This window comes from Muscardinus avellanarius (assembly GCF_963383645.1).
Source record: "Muscardinus avellanarius genome assembly, chromosome: 1".
Classification (NCBI taxonomy): domain Eukaryota; kingdom Metazoa; phylum Chordata; class Mammalia; order Rodentia; family Gliridae; genus Muscardinus; species Muscardinus avellanarius.
Genome location: NC_137786.1, coordinates 162730489 through 162750338, shown reverse-complemented (window position 1 = coordinate 162750338; position 19850 = coordinate 162730489). Strand labels below are relative to the sequence as shown.

General features: G+C 32.9%; 1 protein-coding gene across 2 annotated transcripts in view; it reads right to left on the bottom strand.

The window, feature by feature from the left end:
- NOX4 (NADPH oxidase 4) overlaps positions 1 to 19850 on the bottom strand; it is a gene marked incomplete at both ends in the record, with an annotated part of 142219 nt that overhangs the window by 89779 nt on the left and 32590 nt on the right. For both annotated transcript variants that reach the window (XM_080689888.1, XM_080689889.1), the window contains 4 exons: positions 1439 to 1519; positions 5252 to 5324; positions 11277 to 11304; positions 15120 to 15217. In XM_080689888.1, coding sequence (XP_080546014.1) covers positions 1439 to 1519; positions 5252 to 5324; positions 11277 to 11304; positions 15120 to 15217 — 280 coding nt within the window. The remainder of the gene's footprint in view (positions 1 to 1438; positions 1520 to 5251; positions 5325 to 11276; positions 11305 to 15119; positions 15218 to 19850) is intronic.

Genomic DNA, 19850 nt, shown 5'->3' with positions numbered 1-19850 from the left:
GCGATCCTCCTGTCTCAGCCTCCCAAGTGCTGGGATTACAAGCATGCGCCACCATGCCAGGCTCTATCTAGGCATTTCAAAAGCTATGATTGTTTAAGTTTGAAACAGTAGCATAAAAGACAATTCAATAACATGATCTACATTCACAAACATATCAAAATCAATCAGTAAGCCAAACATGAGAAGGAGAAAGGGAGGAGGGAATGGGGTAGGAACTGAGGAAGAGCTAAATGAGTGATGTGTGCACGTATACCTCTACCATTTTGTACCCCACTAAGATGTATGACTAAGATGATTCAATGAAAAAAAGGAGTTACAAATAGACTGACCCTTTATCAATAAAAAAGAACATTTACTACTTTGAGAGAGTTAGAATATTTATTTGCAGTTATACCCACACTAGAAATATAAGTAATGTTGCTTTATTCAAAGTCAAATTTCATAGGAAAAATTTGCACTATTGAATGCTTATTGTATTGTACATATGCTCAATATGACAGATTACACAATAACAATACCTCTTTTCATGTACATTGATAATAAGAACTATTAATTCAGTTTAATAATAGATTGTATGAAATATATTCATAGATGCCTTCTTGTTATTTTTGTACACATATTCACCTGTATATGACCCTTATTCTGAAAAAGTGAAAGATATAGATATGCATTTAACTTATAAAAAATGGAAAAATAACTTTTCTGTGGTACTGGAGATGAAACTCAGGGCATTCTACTTTGAATCTACACCCCCCAGCCCTATTTTTTTTTATTCTTCATTTTGAAACAGGGTCTCACTGAGCTGCAAAGGGCCTCACTAACTGAGACTGTCTGTGAACCTGCAATCCTCCTGTCTCAGCCTCCCAAATGTTTGGATTACAAGAGTGTGCTTGGATACACACACATTTCAGAATACTTGGGGTATATATATTTTTTTTAAGTTTAGGACATTTTTTAAAACATTTTGTGATTTTTTTTCTTGCATTTTTAATATATCTTTATCTTTACCATTGTGAATATTTGATTTTCTTTTCTACTACTACTGATTCTGGGCCCTTTTAAACTCTAAACTGATAACTTCATTGTTACAAATTTTGCAGTAGAAAGACAGTTTCTAAAAATACATGCACTAAAAAATCTTAAAGTTCTTTATTTCTCTCACAGAGAGAACATTAGGATGTATCTATAGGAGTTTTTAAAATTATGACATTGTGAGAGAAGTAATTCTAGCATTCAGTTTTAATATACCTTTATAACAATGTCACTAAAATATTCTATGTTAAAAATAGAACTACATCTTCCATTCTTGACACTTTCCTTAATTCCAAGTCACCAAATACTTTACACTTCTCACGAAAATACCTGTAGGGTTGGATTTCATTAGCCCATTCTTAGGTATGCATGGCTTTGTGTTAAGAAAATACGTCTTTAAACTTACCCTGAGACATGCAACATCAGTAGCATGTAGAAGATAAAGAAGAGGTTATGAGTATACCAGAAGATATCATAGTTAGAAACTCTGAAAAAATAAAAAAAAATGAATTTGCTTCAAACCTATTTCACATTCTGTCTCATTAAGAAGAGTAAGTATTGTGTCAAACATATATCACAATCTAATATATGAGTTTATATGAGGTTAACCTATTATGACCAAAGTATTATCATACCATACAAAGAAAACCAACAAAAATTATAAATAAAAACCATAGTTTTATCACTTTGAAGGTTATTTTTTTCAGCTAAAGACATATAGAAAGAATTAAAATATATATTTAAAGTTATAATGTACAACTAATGAGTGAGTAGCCTGTGAATTTGTACTTTTTCTCTTCCTTTTAGCAATATTTTCCATTTTGAAATGATTTGTAAAACAAATAACATTTCTAATTCAATACATATTTTGAGAGTTTTTCAACAAAAATTCAAATGAAAAATTAAATAAATGATCAGAGTTATTATTTATTTTTTTGGACACCAGAACTTAAGAACTACACATTATTATGTTATTTCTCTGGAAGAGTGGAAAGAGTTTGAAAAGAAAATGAATGATAAGTACAAACTATTGAAAGTTTGATAGTACAAAGACTAAATTATTTTATTTCATATACATAGGATGAATATTTATATATTAGAATTGCTTCCTGATGACTCTAATACTTCCTCTGGGAATTTTAGAATCCTTCTTTAAGTAATACCCATTATTTTTACATTTAGTCAATTCATAGTATTTGCTCTCATAAACAATATCATTAGTAATTTCAAATGTTTTATTTATCAAACATAAATATAATGAAGTAAAAATGCCATCTTTTCAGACTTTTTTCTGATTATCTTAGGAACATGTCTACTGTGTTTTACTACTAATTATGCTATCAATTATGGCTTTCTCATTTTTAATCCTATGAAGAAAATCATTTAATTCCCAGTTTACTGACTATATTAATTAATGAAGTTTGTTTCATAACTGTCTTTTAAAAATCTATTGAAATGTAAAAAAATGCTCATCTTACTTTTAATCTGAATGAAATATACTAATCATTTGAATAGATTGATACATGATGAACCATCCTAGAATTAGAAGAATATCTTATGCTATCAAATATCAAATATTGTGGTTATATTTATTCACCTAATTTCTCTAATGTTTCATTTTCTCACCACTAAAGAAAAAGGTAGAAGAAGATTATCTCTGTGATCCATTTAAGAAGTTAATTATTTTCACAATAAAGCTTGGATTAAAGTAAAATAGGTGTTATAATTTTCTATAAAGAAATAAGAAACATTGAAGATGAGGAAATGCTCAATGAATTGCTTATGAGAACAAATCTAATGGTTCAAGTGAGAATTCCACTTGGCAAAACTATTGCTCCATTAACATAACTCACACACTCTCTAGTTCTCCTCCTCCTCCTCCTCCTCCTCCTCCTCCTCCTCCTCCTCCTCCTCCTCCTCCTTCTTCTTCTTCTTCTTCTTCTTCTTCTTCTCTTCTCTCTCTCTCTCTCTCTCTCTCTCTCTCTCTCTCTCTCTCTCTCTCTCTCTCTCTCTCTCTGTTACTGGGGATTGGACATTCTACCTCTGAGTTTATTCCTCGTTATTTATTTATTTATTTTGGAAACTGATTCTTACCACATTGCTGAGAGGCTTGATAAGTTGCTGAGCTTGGTCTGGAAACTGTGATTCTACCACCCCAGCCTCCCAAAGTACTGGTAATTACAGATGTGTGCCACCACACCTGGCTAAGAATATTTTTCTAGGTGCAGAATATCGAAATATATTGAGTGTTGTAAGTCAATGTCAAATACCCTAATTTCAGTTAAGAAGGCCTAAAACTAAAAATGTTTTTAAAATGATTACTTATCTTACACAAGATGAAATTTCTCCCCACAAAATTGGCACCCTGGTGTATTAATGAGTTTAGTCATTTGTTTTTCCATGAGAAAATTTTCTAATGAAAAGCTGTAAAAGTTTGCCATCTGACCTAGCTCTTTTACATAAAGGAATTTTTCTTTAGAAGTCACTGAAAAAGAATGCAAAAACATACAGGTGGGAGTGTTTATTTTAAAATTAAATATTTAAAAAATTGGACTCTACTCAAAACACCCAAGAGAGTGGTACCAGAAAAATAATGTATATCTGTATAATGACATATTGAAAATCATTAAAATGAGTGATTAATATATTTATTAATGTGGAAAATTTTATAATATAAATATAAGTAAAAAGATTGAAAATAATATAATGTATTCTTATTTACATAAAGTACATAGACAAATGAAGGGAAAGAAAGATTAGGAGAGTGAGTAAGAGAGAAAGGCTTATTTTGGTGAAAATAGAAAAAGGAAAATTAATAAGCAAGAACAAGAAGGTTGAACTCTATAATAAACAACACGAGAAGTCAGTTGTGGTGGTACATGCCTATAACAGTACTTGGGAGGCTAAGACAGAAGGTTCACAGTTGCAAAGCCAGCCTCAGCAATTTAGCAAGGCTCTCATCAGCCTCCTCAAAGCCTGCTTTCAAATAAGAAATAAAATCTGGATGGGAGTGTAGCTCGGAGGTAGAATGCCTCTGGTTCCAATCTCCAGTACGGTACCACAAAAATAAATAAATAAATAAATAAATAAATAAATAAATAAATATAGATAGATAGATAGATAGACAGACAGATAGGAGATAGCTTCTAGTGCTAATCCTTAAATTTACTTCTGAGATTTTTGGTTGTATGTATGGATATCAGTTGGTATCTTTAGAAGTGTTAGGATAAACTCATTTGAGTATATTTGGGGAGATTATTTTTAAAGCATATATATGTTTATGTGTGTTTTCATTAAATTTTATATATTAGCAAATAGAGTGTCCCATTAAATTTTATATTTCAGCAAATAGACTGAAGGTTTGGGGAAATAAAAGAAATGTATGTAATACATCTCTTTTTGCATAATTAATTTTTTTCAAAACTGTAAGGTTGTATAAATATTCTAAAACAGATAATGTATCGTCTGAAAGAACACTTGAAAGTGCTCCTCATAATATAAATCTGAAATTACTAAAAATCTATTAGTTAGAAAAATCAACATGAACACAGGTATTTCCAGTTCTTTTAGCAGATGTCAAGCAACCATGCTCCCAAAGATATGTTTAGAACACTTACACCAAAACCAACTATCAGAAAAATTAGCGATAAAAATATATTGGTACTGGAATTGAACCCAGGAACATACTACATTTAAGCTATACCCTCAGCCTAGTTTTTTGTTTTTGTTTTTTGTTTTTGTTTTTCTGAAACAGGGTCTTGCTAGGTTGATGAGAGTCTCATTTTTTGCTAAGACTATCTTTGAACCCGTGTTCCTCCTGTTTCAGCCTCCCAAGTACTGGGATTACAGGCAAGCACCACCATGCCCAGCTCTATAAAAATATTTTAAAATCATATAGTCTCAGGAGTTCCAAAGTTCAAGTATATGCACCTGAATTCAATCCTGTGTCCCATAGAGAAACCATTCTCAGAAGGATAATATGAACATTCTTCAATTTCTTTGGTCATCGAAAAAAGTTTTCAGAAACCAGAAATAATATATAGAAATATCTCTACTATGGTCCTAGGTACCTGGAATTGTCCATTAGCCACTAAATTTTATTGGATAAATACTTTGTTTAATCAAGGCAATGCTTAGATATAGATATAGATATATAATCTGAAGAAAAATATAAATAATATGGACAAGTAAATAACAAAACAGTGACTGTGTCACTCACCTTATTGCATATGTAGAAGCTGTAACCATAAGGAATAGCACAACTACCATGCAGACCCCCGTCAGGCCAGGAACTGTAAAAATGTGCAGAAGGGTGTATTAACTAAAGTCATACTGAGAAAAAAATACAAAAATTATTTCCCTAAAATTCAAAGTACTATGCTGTGCCATGGAAAACCAAATTCCTATTGCATACCTGCATGTGCTGTCCCTCTACAGCAAGCCTTTGCAAAGGCAGTACAATTTCAAGATGCTTCCTCTAACAGAAGCATCCATTTTTGTGTCTACCAATACTCCAATGAGTGTGGTGAAGATATACATAGTTGTAAAAGTATATATGATACCAAAATGCCAATAATTAAAGCCAGGGAACAGTATTGCTATTCAGGACCCCCGTTATTTTGATTTTGTCCACCATAGTACTAAATCTCCCTTACTGTCCCCTCTTCCCTTTTATAACACTAGAGACTCCCTCATTTTTAATTGAAAATAACTGAGTTTGGACTTCACTACCTAGAATAATTATAAAGAAAAAACATTAGTAAAGAAACTTACAGCTTTAATAAAAAAGAAAAAATAAGGAATAAAAATTATAGATTTCAAGAAAAAATGTCCTTGTGCTTTAAGAGCACTTGCAGAGATAGTTCTTTTTAGTATTGAGAACGTGCTAAAAATTAGTGATTTCTGGTATAATATGTTTGTTTTTAAAGAAAGAAGAAAATGTACAGGCTTGTAAAAAAAAGGTTAAATGCCATAAATTTAGCATTACACTATATAGCAAGTCAAAAATGAACAACTGATATGTTTAAAACAGCTAGGATCTCCACAGGTTCTTTTCTTTCTGTCTTATTACTAATTAAATATCATATCTGTTTATGTTACATATATTAACTATTAAAATCATATAAGCAATGTAAATACTAAATGCCTACTCTAAGAGGCTCTTAAATTCTGCCACAAAGAGCTGTTGGTACAATTCTTTACTGCTCTTCTGGTTAAGGTATTATGTATAGAACAGAAGTGCTATCATGGACTGTGAGTCATTCACAGAAACAGACAAGCTGGGCACAGTGAAAGAAAGATCAATACAGGTGTGCATCATTAGGATTTCAACGGGTTTGGAATCACTGGGAAATAATAGAACTCTGGCACAGTAGAAACAGGTTGCCTTTGTACTGGAACTCATGGAAAATTAGGGAGTTAGACTTCAGATTTTAACATGTGTATACTTTCTTTTCACTTTTCTCAATACACAGATTTAGAAACCTAATAAAACACGCCTTCCCTGATATACTTTAATCCCAACCACATTTCCTCTGCACAGTCCTCCTAGATGCTCCTTTTCCTATCACCTTCCCGCTTCCTCCAATTGAGAGGGCTTCCTTCCTAGCAAGATACCAAATCTAGCTCATGCTAAAGGACTAATCGTACAGAAAACATACTGTTTTAAAAAAAAATAACATGCCTAAAAATGACCTGGCTATTATACTTTCAACTATTTCCTTTAAACAAAGACATAAACATTGCCATACAGGAATTTGTTTGACAATGCTCACAGCTGCTTTACTTATAATAGACCATATAAATAACTCCGATTCCCATCAACATAGGAATGGATAAAAAGTTGTGATATTATCTGTATACCTAGAAAGTCAATCAGTAATAAAATCCAAAGTGGAAAATATGAATATAGGTAAGTCACATTGCTAGATTGGGAGAAAAATGTCAGACTGCCTCACCATCCTCAAAGTACAAGCTGTGTGTTTATTTTTATAGAAGTCTAAAAATTCACATCATTCTTGAAAAATCAGTTGCTAAGAGGAGTAAAGTATTTGATGCTTTATTAAGGGGCACAAAAATTGGGATAGTAGAAATATTCACTGATTTTGGTGATGGTCTGATGTAATATATATTAAAGCCAACCAATCTGCATATTTTACATATATGTGTAACTAGTAAACCTCAAATATAACTCAATAAATTTGAAGGGCAAAAAGAGGGAGCAGGTACCTTCAGGTTAAAGTAATTTTAAAAAAATCTTATTTGACAAAACGAATAACCAAATGTTAGAGTCCCTGGATATGCCACGTAACGTCCTATGTTTATATGTAAGAGTTCCTTGTGGTTATATTAGTGACTGATTTGCTGAGAATGGTGTGAATTTTCTAGAGTCTTATTAAAAATAATTACACACAGTTTGTATTTTGGAGATGAGGCATGATGATTGAGTATTTTCTATTCAATCTAGTATGTGACTTACCTATATTCATAGTTTTTCAATAGTTCATAGTTTTTTATTGCTGATTACTTTTTCAAGTACATAGACAATATCACAATTATTTTTCCATTCAAAAATTAGGGAATAAAACTGTCCAAGTTACCTCAGAAGGAAACCTGAAAATAATGGCTATGTTTAAAGCTGTAGTTTCTGAAGTATATCATTTGAACAGTAATTTCTTGCTATATTAATCTCTTACTCAAAATATCATACTTATTCCTTGAAAAGACACAGGTTTGGGATCACTGGTAAATAACAGAACTCTCAGCACAGTAGAAACAGGTTGCCTTTGTACAGGAACTCATGAAAAGTGTTTAAAGTTAAGAAATCCAGTAAACTCAAATATTTTCTCAAAATTTATTTGACTGGAAAATTCATTTTAGAGAAAAACACTTAGAAAGTGGAAAGACTTAGATGCAGTGAAATGGTTGACTTCAGTCATTTGAAATTGTAACAAAAGTCCCAAACCACCTAGCCAACAGTCCAAAAGTTCTAAGTTAATGGCCCTATTGCTTCTTGAAGGCAAAACTCTAATCTCTGAATCTCATTTGTAAACTAACAAGAATAAGTTAAAAATGTTAATATTCCTATGGACTTACCTCTTTTATCTAAATAATTCATTTTTCTATCTCCCCAAAGTATTAAATGACTAGAGTTCATAATTCATGCAGCAGTATATATTTCATTTCAGATCAATGAAAAAAATCTTACAGTTAAGACTTATTTCTATTACTTTTGATATATGCAAATTAAATTACTTAATAGCCATTAAAATAAATAATTACAATATACTGTCATTTCTACATGAACTTGAGAAATCATTTACTCCCATAACCACGGTGGTCAGATATACACTTTATTTATTCACTATTTTACTTCTTGTAACATAACTAGAAATATAATCACGTTTGTTTACATAGATTTTTCTAATTGAATATTAATATTGTGTATTTTACTCTCATCATATATGGCACTATCAGATTTGAAAATATGTATTGTGTAGGCATTTTTAGATAAATATTTGGATGATCCAAACTATTAAGCTCATCTTATTTTATAAATTTTTAATTGAAATATATTTTATAATTTCTATGTAGAAAATCTATCATAGTTTGTTACTTTTACTTCTTGGGTTTTATCTTTTATGAAACATTTCTATTTTAAATTACATTAAAAATTATTTAAACCCAGAAAGTGAAGACTATGCAATACAGAAAACACCATAATCCAAGAAATCTGTTAACTATAATATTAATATTCCTGAAGGCAAAACTCTAGATGAGCAAAGAAGGTGACCTAACTGAAAGGGATGGAAGGAGAAAAAAGAGAAACTCCCTAATGTACATGATGTATATTCACAAAAATATCAAAGTCAATAAATAAGCCAAACATGAGAAGGAGGGAGGGAACAGGGTAGAAATAATTGAAGGGCTAAATGGGTGATGTGTGCATGTATGTCTCTAGCATCTTGTACTCCATTAAGATGTATGACTATAGTGCACCAATTAAAAAAAATTAAATATTCTTTACCACCAGAAAAGTGCAAAACATGCATCAGGAACTTAGTTTTTCCCACTCATTGTACCTGAGAGTATTCAAAGATGGCTGTGAAGAAGTTTTAGTTATTTGTATAATACAAAACTAAATTGAGTCTATTTGTAGAAAACTGCATCAGCTATTCAATGACCGTCTTTAAATGCCACTGTTCTCTCTCATCTTCTCCTATTAGTGGGGTTGACCAGATGTCCTAGGAACTCTAGCCTAATATTTCAGAAGTCTTGACTCTAAATTCTATATCTAAGCAGATTACTTCAGAAATGAGTGGCTCTTGCTGGCTAGCACAGTAATTTTTTTCATAAAATTATATAAAAGGGGCCAAGTAAAAGGTGCTTACTTGATGATTTGGGGTGACTCAAATTATTTATATTGATGGAAAAATTTGCCTTAGTTCTCTTATACTCTCTCATAACCATGGCAGTCCTGTTTCACCATGGAGCAGGGCACTTTTAAGTGGAAAAGGCAATATACTTAAGGAAGTAAACTATGCCATGTCATAAAAGAATCACATTCTCTCAGCTGTGATTTTAAGGATGAGCAACCATTGAACAGGTGAACAAAATGGAAAGAGCTATTTCCAAGCAAACATTAGGTGATAGTGAGAAGGTATGCTCAAGTATGAAGAGATATTCAATAGAGAAAAAACAGTATCTTCAAAGGTACTGACTAAGGAATATAAGAAAAACACATCACCATGTCTCTTCCAGAAAGTCTCTAAGATAGAGCTAGCAAATTTGTGATTTTAAGTATTTTATCTTAGTTACACCAACATCACTCATAGAGACTTCATGCAGAAAAACATGAGATGATGGTGTTTTAAGCCAAGTAGAAGAATGTTTTTGGAAGTATTAATTATACTAAGTTGTCTTAATATAATGTCTTAGTCTATAAGAAATCTTTTTATATCCTTGTAAATTAGACTTAAATTGTTTCATTGTTATTGTTCTGAGTATTGAAGTCAGGGGCATTCTACCTGTGAGCTACACCCTAGTGCTTTTTTAAAAATTTATAAACAGATTTTCATTAAGTTACTGAGGGTCTCACTTAGGTGCTGGTCTCATGTCTGTGATCCTTCTGTCTCAGCCTCCCAAGTATTAGGACTCCAGACATACACCAGCATATCTTGCTGTAAACTAGACTTTCAAAAGCATTTTTAAATATTCTAAAGCTTCAACAAAACATTTTGCTGTAGAAAAGAATAGTAATAAAAAGCTCTTTATTTCTTCTAATTAATTCATGTAAACCAAAAAAGAGACACATTGACTCATACATAAGGTTTTGATTTTCTGCTTTTTCCTCCTTCTGTTTTTCTTCTAATGCTTGAGGCTCAAATAAAAACATGTTTTCAATGACCAAAACTGCAAGCAAAACTAAATTATGTTTCTAAAATGAAAACCATGATATTCTTTATGAGTGACAAGTAGAATCTGTAGGCAGAAAGAAAAAAATTTTATAAATCTAAATATATAGTTGTGACACAGATGACCAAACACTTGAATATTTGCCAGTTTTCATTATAAAATTGATTCAAAAGAAAAGCTATGCATCGGAAAGGGTGATGTGCTTCATCCCCTGTGCAAGTCTGACCCTTATTAGGTTCTTACACCTAATCATATATAACAGATCATCTCAATTATCCATTCACACTTGTCTCTAAAATATGTCCCAAAAGTCCCTACAATGCAGCTTTCTCTTCCTGTCTTTTTAAACAAATGTTAAAGTTAAGAAAGAGAAGAATTGTGGTAAGAATGGTCTAACATCAGGAGAAAATTTTAAGTATTTAAATATGCTCTAACAAATTAATAGTCTAGACTAAGTTTTCATGGACACTATGCTTGAGAAGGAAAAATAAATTACTAATGAAAAAAGGAGACAGACTTCAAACACATAATCACTGTTTTTCCTGTTTCTTTTAGGTTTTACTATCACAAAATGTCCTACTAAATTACTAAATTATAAAACTACTGATACCCAGAGTGATTTGTGTTTTCTCTCCATCCACGTAAACCCCCAACTATTTGCTGTGCCCCACTGTTCTCATTGCAACTTTATGCCTAAGCTCTTAATATATGTTCTGAAATGCGAAATTTTCCTTATGTAATATTTTAACATGGGTCTAATTGCTATGAAATTCAACAAGGCCTATTTTCAAAGATGCTTCTGAATTTAAAGAAAGGAAATAATAACTTACCAGTTGCAAAAAGTAGATTCCTAGGATCCTGAAAAAAAAGAAAAGAAAAAAGTGTATATTTGACTTAAAAAAATAAACCACTGATGATACACAGTCTGTAAGAAGTAGGAAGGTTTTAAGAACTAGGTATTGGGCATGTAAAGTACAATTGTTCCATTTTAAGGGAGAAAGATTAAATTCTGTTTCATTACATTTTCATAATGCTAGAGGAAATTCCATCAAGTAATATAGGAATGTGAAGAAGGTTTTCCATCTGAAAGAATCAGAGCACTGGAAGCATCAGAAAGCCTAAACTTTCATCTTTATGAGTACTCACAAGCTAGTGGCAGTGGTTCTAAGCCCATACTTTGGCCTTTTTGTGACTATCTTCAGCTATAATATGAAAATATTAATGTTATATTCTATCTACTGCAATTGCTAGACAGTTTCTACAAGACACTGAAAATAAAAACTGGTAAAATATGTTTGGGGCTTGCATACTATAAACTCAGTGGACAGATTCTACTTAATAATTTTCTGTTTCAAATATTATGACAAGTGAGGATACTCATATAAGGAAGAGATGTCTCTATTAGTTAAAAAGATAAAACATCAGTATTTGCTACTATAATATTTATTTTAAATAATGCTCTAATAGTTTGCAGTCAACTCTTTTTATGCCTTCTGGAAAACTTAAGGCATTTGTTGTTAATCCCCAACAAATAAATGTTTGTTTGTTTTTTTAAATAGGGTCTCATTAACTTACTGAAAGCCTCACTGGGTTGCTGAATTTGGCTTTGAACCTACAATCCTTCTGTCTTAGTCTCTTGTGTACTAGGTAGATTTATTTTCATTCTCATGGTGCTGAATATTGCACAAGATTTTATTTTGTTTTGTTTTGTATAGTACTGGGCATCATACTTTTTAGGTAAGCACTCTACCACTGATCTATACTCCCAACCCCTGCACAAATTTTTTAATTATTTATCCCCCCCTCACATTGAGGGAGGGTTAGGCCAGGCTATATAGTAAGTAAGGCTATATAGTTAAGTAATCTAGGATTAGACCAGGCTATATATCTAGGATTAGACCAGATTATAAACCACACATCGGAGTTTGGTTTATAACAAAAACTTGAAATCAACCTAACTGCTTATGAATTAAAAAAAAAAAACTAAAAAAAGTGAGATACATCTATAAAAAAGTATGAGACCTATATATTCCAATAAAATATGTTTTAAAATACATATTTATAGAAACAAATAAATTACAGAGAACTAGGTATCATAAAGTGCCACATAAGTATTTTGGAAGAAACATAATTGTGTCTAGCTTTGAAATGAGAAGCTTTCAGTTTTAATTTCACATTACTTTGAGTTTTAAAATATTTTGTATTGAATATATCACACAATGTAATGTAATTTTAATAACTAAAAGCCCTAAAATGACTAAAAATATTGGAATGTTAAGCAAAAGTATGTTACATTAAAATGATAAAAATCATTGTGGATACTCAATATACATGAATACTAAAAAGGAGAGAAGCAAAGAGAGTGGAGATACAGCTCGGTGTCAGAGAACTTGCCTAGCATATACAAGGTTCTAGATTTGATTCCCAGAGTCACAAAACCAAACAACAACTAAAAAATAGGAGATTAAAACAAATTAATTATACAGCAGGAACAGGAAACAAATAGCTCTAAATGATGCAGGCAGAAAGCAAAAAGATAGCAAGGGGAGAGAAAGGCAGGGAGAAGTGGTGGCCAGGTTCAAAATCACTGCACATGGAGAACAGTCATTGGCACATGAAGGCGCTGGATTATTTATTTAAAAGATTCCATCTCAATGGTAGGAGCACTCTACAATCAGTTGGTTAGCTTTTACAATATATGAATGCCAAGGCTCAACTGAATAATGTATTTAAGAATATTAGTAGAGCAGCCGGGCCTATTGGCGCACGCTTGTAATCCCCGCGCTTGGGAGGCGGAGACAGGAGGATCGCGCAGGTTCGAAGCGAGCCCAGCTGGCTTAGGAGACCCTGTTTCCAAATAAAAATGTAAAAATAGGTCTGGGAGTGTAGCCCGGAGGTTCCAGGAACCCCAGTACCACCAAAAAAAAAAAAAAAAAAAAAAAGAATATTAGTAGAGCTTGGCACGGTGGCACATGCTTATAATACCAGAAGTGGGAAGCTGAGACAGGAAGATCCCAGTTCACGGCTAGTCTCATCAACTAAATGAGAACTTGTTTTTAAATTTAAAAAATGTAAAAGTAAAAAGGGCTGGGGGTGTAGCTCAGAGGTAGAATGTCACTGCGTTTAATTACCAGTGCCAAAAATAATAATAATAATAATACCTGTAGAAAGAAGGGTTATCAAAAGTTGTTTGCTATTTTGGTTTTTTGATTTTTAATCTGTTGTTGTTGTTACTTTATCATTTGTTTTGTTTTGATAAGGAGAGTCAAACATATAATTACAGCAGTATTGACCTTGAATAACAGTGATAATATGTAAAAGAGGAAATGGAGTCAGGAAAGAGGCGAAACAACTGTGTTAAGTCACTGTGAATCAACAGAAAAGGGCAGGATTCTGCTCAGAAGAGACAGAGCAGTTTGGTGGTGGTGCAGGCCTGGCCCTGCGAAGCAAAGCCAGCCTGAAGGCAGCATGAAATCACCCAGCAACAGATGCAAACAGAGTGTCACATTACTGTGCAGCAGGTTCTGGCCCAGCACCGTGTACATATAATTTTATTTCATGCGTGGCTTCACATGGAAAAAGCACCCTTAAGTTAGATATTGCTTATTATAAAATTCAGCTCAAGATCATTTATTTCAAATATAAAAAAGAAGAAGAAGAAAGCTAGGGTGGTGGTACATGCCTGTAATCCTTGAGATTTGGGAGGCTGTAAGACAAGAGTGTCACAAGTTTGAGGCTAGCCTGGGAAACTTAGCAAGACCCTGTCTTAAAAAGGGCTGGAATGGGCTTGTAATCCCAGCAATTGGGAGGCAGAGACAGGAGGATTGCGCAGTTTCGAAGCCAGCTGTGCTGGCTTAAGAGACCCTGTTTCCAAATAAAAATTATAAAAAATAGGTCTGGTAGTGTAGTCCAGAGGTAGAAGGGCTTCCAGGAACCCCAGTATCACCAAACAAAAAAAGGGGGGGGCTGGAATGATATAGGTCAGTTGTAGAGAAGCCCAGGGTTCTATGTCAAGTACTGGAAAAATAATAATAAAAGTTCATTAATATCCTGGCGTGGTGGTGCACACTTATAATATCAACATTTGGGAGGCTGAGATAGGGGGTTCCGGTTCGCAGACAGCCTCAGCTACTTAGTGAGACCTTGTTTCAAAATGAAGAATAAAAAAATAGGGATGGGGGGTATATCTTGGAGGTAGAATGCCCCTGTATTCCATCCCCAGTACCAAAAAAAAAAATCATTAATAATTAAGTCAAATAATTGGTCAGCTGCAATCCACAAATAACCTGATTTTCTGCCCTTCTCCCGCAAGCACAGTATGTGAATTATTAAAGTATTTTTACCCTATAATGGCACTGTCGACATGCTCAGCTGAATGATAGGAATTAGACAAAAGCTGTTGGGAGTCAGAAGGTAGACCTGAGTGGCAACCATCCGAACATTGCAGAATATAAAAGTAGACGCTCTGAAAACTCCCATTTCCAGCAGGAGAGACTATGAAATAGTAATTACCTATATTTCCTATTGAAAGGAAATAAAACTCAACTTGACAACTGCATTTTAAAAGCACTCAAAAAGAGCAGCAAGGTACAAATTTTCTTTGAAAAATCACAGACCCTCCTTAGTCATTTAATGACAAGTGAAAGAAAAGTGGGAAGACAGAGACCACCCACCTCATCTCGGTATCTTGCTGCATTCAGTTCAACAAAGTCTTCACTGTAGTTCACTGAGAAGTTGAGGGCGTTCACCAGGTGGGCAGCCACGTGGACACCTGCAGAACCACACCAGGTGCGAGTCAGGGGGATTTGCATAGGCATTCTATGGAAAGAAGTCATTTCCTCCCTGAAGTAATACAGAGTCAAACTTTGGTAGTTATATGAGCAATGAAATATAAAATTAAAAAGTGAATTTGGAAAAATGTTTTTTAAATCCCTTAAAGACAGGCCTCTACAGAATTTTGAAAGGTTGCAATAAAATAGCTGTGGAAAATTAGGTTAAGAAAAAATACATGCTCATCCCGTTCCTACATACACATCTATATAATGTATATCTAATAATATTTTAGGTGCTGTGCATCTCTTATTTTTCCCACAGCTCGAAACCTTTTATATATCTTGTATACAGTACTGCCATACAGCCTAAAATAAAGTCCTACTGTGAGGTGTTTTAGCTACTTGGAATTTGTCATGATCAATAGGTAATGTTTTAATCCCAACGGCAAAATGTTGAGAACACTTCATGAGACAAATTTTATAAAAATAATGATCAACATTTGGTAAACAATCTAACTACAATGGCAGAATAAGCAGCATTCAGTTGTCCTGTAGCTCCTACAGAACAGGAAATATAAGGAAATTATTAAAGATTTGAAGATAAACTTATTTTGGTATAGCCGGAAAAGAAAAAGAATCATCTTGAGACTGCTCAAGGAAGAAGCAAATGATTCATGACGCCCTCTGCCTTTCCCAACCTTTCCTTGTAGGTGAAATGAAGTGTGCATTATCACTACCTTATAACGCATTGGAAAGAACCACAAAAACCTGTGGTCTTGCCATGTAGTCTGTCTACCAAACAGTTTATTTCTCTGTAAAATAATGGGAGCAGAAGTGAAAGATGAGTTAAGCACTCTGCAACTGTTTAATAAATTATTACAGCTTACAACAACCTGGGGAGTGTAGTGGTTCAAAAGAAGACACAGCCTAGAAATTAGAAGACTCCACACTCTCCTATGACCTAGAATCTAAGATCCAGAGAGGTCCAGAACTTTGAATCACAAAGAAAAATGCAAGTGAGAAGGGACTGAATGATAGCTATGCATTAAAAGTAGTCACAGTCAAGCCTTCCTGTAAAGATGCAGTCATCAAGAGAGTGTGTAACTAGTGAAAGAACAGGCAAATAGAACAATGGAACAGACTAGGACCCAAAAATAGACTCCTATGAATAAAGGCAACTGTTTTGCAACAAAGGAGTAAAGGCAATACAATAGAGGCAAAATTATATTTTCAACAATTGGTTCTGGAGCAGTTGAACATTTACATATAAATATGAGTCTAGCCATAGACCTTACATTTTTTATAAAAATTAACTCAAACTGGATCACAGAATTGAACGTGAAACTCAAAACTATAAGGCTCCTAAAAGATACCATAGAAAAAATTTAAATGACCTTAGGTTTAGTGATGACTTTTTAGTTGTTATAATTGATTTTAATTTATTTTGATTTTTATTTTAATTATATATTTATAAGGTACAGTGTGACCATTTAATTCATGTATGCAGTATGTAATTATAGAGCCAGGATAATTAACATTTCCATCTCCTTGAACAGTAAAATTTTTTTGATTAGCACATGATGACTGTATACATTTAAGAAGTACAATGAACCCGGCATAGTGGCACATGCCTGTAATCCCAGTACTTGGGAGGCTGACAAGAGGATCACAGGTTCAAGGCACACCTCAGAAATTTTTGAAACACTCAGTAAATTAATGATTAATGAAACTGTTTAAAAATAAAAAAATAAAATAAAGCTAGAGCTATACCCCAGAAATAGAATGCCTCTGAGTTTAATCTCCAATACCAAAAAAAAGAAGTATGGTATGACATTTCAATACATTTATATGATGTTTATTAATCAAATCATGGCAATTAATATTTTATCTCCTTATAATTATATTTAGATACTTTGTACTCCTCTCTTGCAGTTATTCTCAAAATATATAATAGATTATTTTTAACTATAATCATGCTGCTATGCTTGCTGTAGAACACTAGAATTAATCTGTTTCAGAACCCATTATATAAAAGTTTCCTATTTTCCCACTTTTTACAGAACCTAGTAATCACTATTCTACATTCAGACTGATTTTTAAGCATCCATATATGAAGAAAAAACATGCAGTCCTATCTGTATTTCTGTTTTTACTTATTTTCCTTAATGCCTCCAATTCCATATATTTTGCTGCAAATTAAATCACTTACTTTTATGGTTTACTAATATTCAAATGTGCATATATATAGATATATATATATATATATATACAATATTTTCTTCATCCATTCATCTGTTAATGTGCATCTAGATCAATTTCATATCTAAGTATTCTGATGACTACAAATATAAACACGGGTATGCAAGAATCTCTTTGATATGATCATTTAAGTTCCCTTGAAAATATACTGAGAATTGGGTTAGGCAAACCTTATTTTAGTGTTTGAGGAACTTTGAGACTCTTCTCTATAGGGGCTGTACTAATTTTCATACGTAGCAGCAATATGTAAGTTTCATTTTCTTCACATCCTTATGAGCATATGTTATTTATTTTTAATAATATCTGTTCTAACTGGGGTAAGATGATATCACTTTGTGGTTTTGAGTTGATGTTGATGTTGAAAATTTTTTATATTTAATAGCATTTTATTTTTTTGAGAAATGTTTATTCATAATTTTCCCATTTTAATAAGATTGTTCTTGAGTTTTGAGTTCTTTATTTTCAATATTAACCCTTTGTCAGAAAAGAAATTTTCAAAACTTGTTTTCCCATTCTGTAGGTTGTTTCTTCCCTTTTTTATTGCTTGTTTCTTTTGCTTTGCAGAAACCTTCTAGTTGAATATAATCCTATTTATTGAATTTGTGTTTTGGATACCTACAACTTTTAATTCAACCACATATTAATGTGTATGTTAACTACATACACATTTTATGGGCCAAATATATCTGGCACATGCCTATAAACTCATTACTTGGGAGGCTAAGAGAAGAGAATCACAGGTTAGAAGGCAGCACTTAATGTGGTCAGTGTAAGTAAGAGATAGAATACCCCTAGGTTCAATCCTCAGTACAAAAAATGAAAGAAAAAGGAAAGAGAAAAGAATGGAAGAGAGAAAGAAAGAAAGGGAGGGAGGATATTCTTAAGGTATAATTCACGTTTATTAAAAGGCTTTCAGATCAAATGAATTCAGAGCTTCTAATTCTCAGCAGCTGGAAGGAAGCTATGTAAAGTATTTTGCATGGATTTTCTCATTTTATTTTTCAGCAGAACAGTGAGGCACCTACAATAATCCCTATTTTACAGATAAGAAAACTAGGACAAAAAAGGTAAAGTCAAACTGCTAGTAAGTTGCAGAATATGATATCTCTTAGACTCAAGCTTGTCCACTGTGTTGTTACACTGAAGTATCTCAATCTCTTTTTTAAAAAAGAAATTTATTGGTGCATTGTAGTCATACATCTTAATTGGGATACAAGATGCCAGAGGCATACATGCACACATCATCCAATTAGCTTGTACCCAATTCCCACCCCATTCTCTCCCCCTCCCTTTTGCTCATATTTGGCTAAGTGATTGACTTTGATATGTTTGTTAATGTATATCATGTAAATTAGAGTATTTTCCTCTTCCTCCCTCCCATCACCTTAGATAGGTCACCTTATTTACTCATCTATAGTATCTTCTTCATATAGAGTTTCTCCTATGACCCATTTTCTCCCTAGTTTCTGCATATTAGGGAGAACATCCAATTTCTTGTTTTTTTGTGACTGACTAATCTCACTTAGCATAATGTTCTCCAGTTCTGTCCATTTATCAACAAGACTTCAAAGGCACAAGAAATTAAAAGGAGGTTCAATACATGGGATTGCTTTAAACTAAAGAGCTCTGTAAAGCAAAGGAAACTATCAAGAATCTCAACCAAGAGCCAACAGAATGGGAGAAGATTTTTCCCACCAACTCCTCTGATAGAGGACTAATATCTAGAATATACAGCAAACTCAAGAAACTTAGTATTAAGTGGAATAAATAGACACTTCATGAAAGAATAAATTCAAATGGCCAATAAATGCATGAAAAAAAATTTAAATATCATTAGCAATCAGAAAGATGCAAATCAAACTTACCCTGAGATTTCACCTAACTCCAACTAGAATGGCAATCATTCAAAACACAAACAATAACAAAACTGGCAAAGATGTGGTAAATTGGGAACTCTAATTCATTGTTGTTGGGATTGCAAATTAGTGCAACCACTTTGGAAAACAGTATGGAGGATTCTCAGGAGAATGGGAACAAATTTACCATATGATCCAGCAATACCACTTCTGGATATCTACCCAAAAGAATGGAAACCAAACTACCAAACTAATGCATGTCTATTTATATTCAGAGTTGTGCAATTCACCATTGTCAAACTATGGAACCAACCAAGATGTCCATCAACAGATGAATGGACTACAAAACTATGGGATATGTACACAATGGAATTTTATTCAGCCATAAAGGAAAACACATCATTTACAGTGAAATGGATGTATCTCAATCTCTTGATCGCTCTTCAATATTTCCAGAATATTGGGACACAACTACAGTTAAGAACAAATGAAGTGAAGCCCGCCATGGTGGCACAGG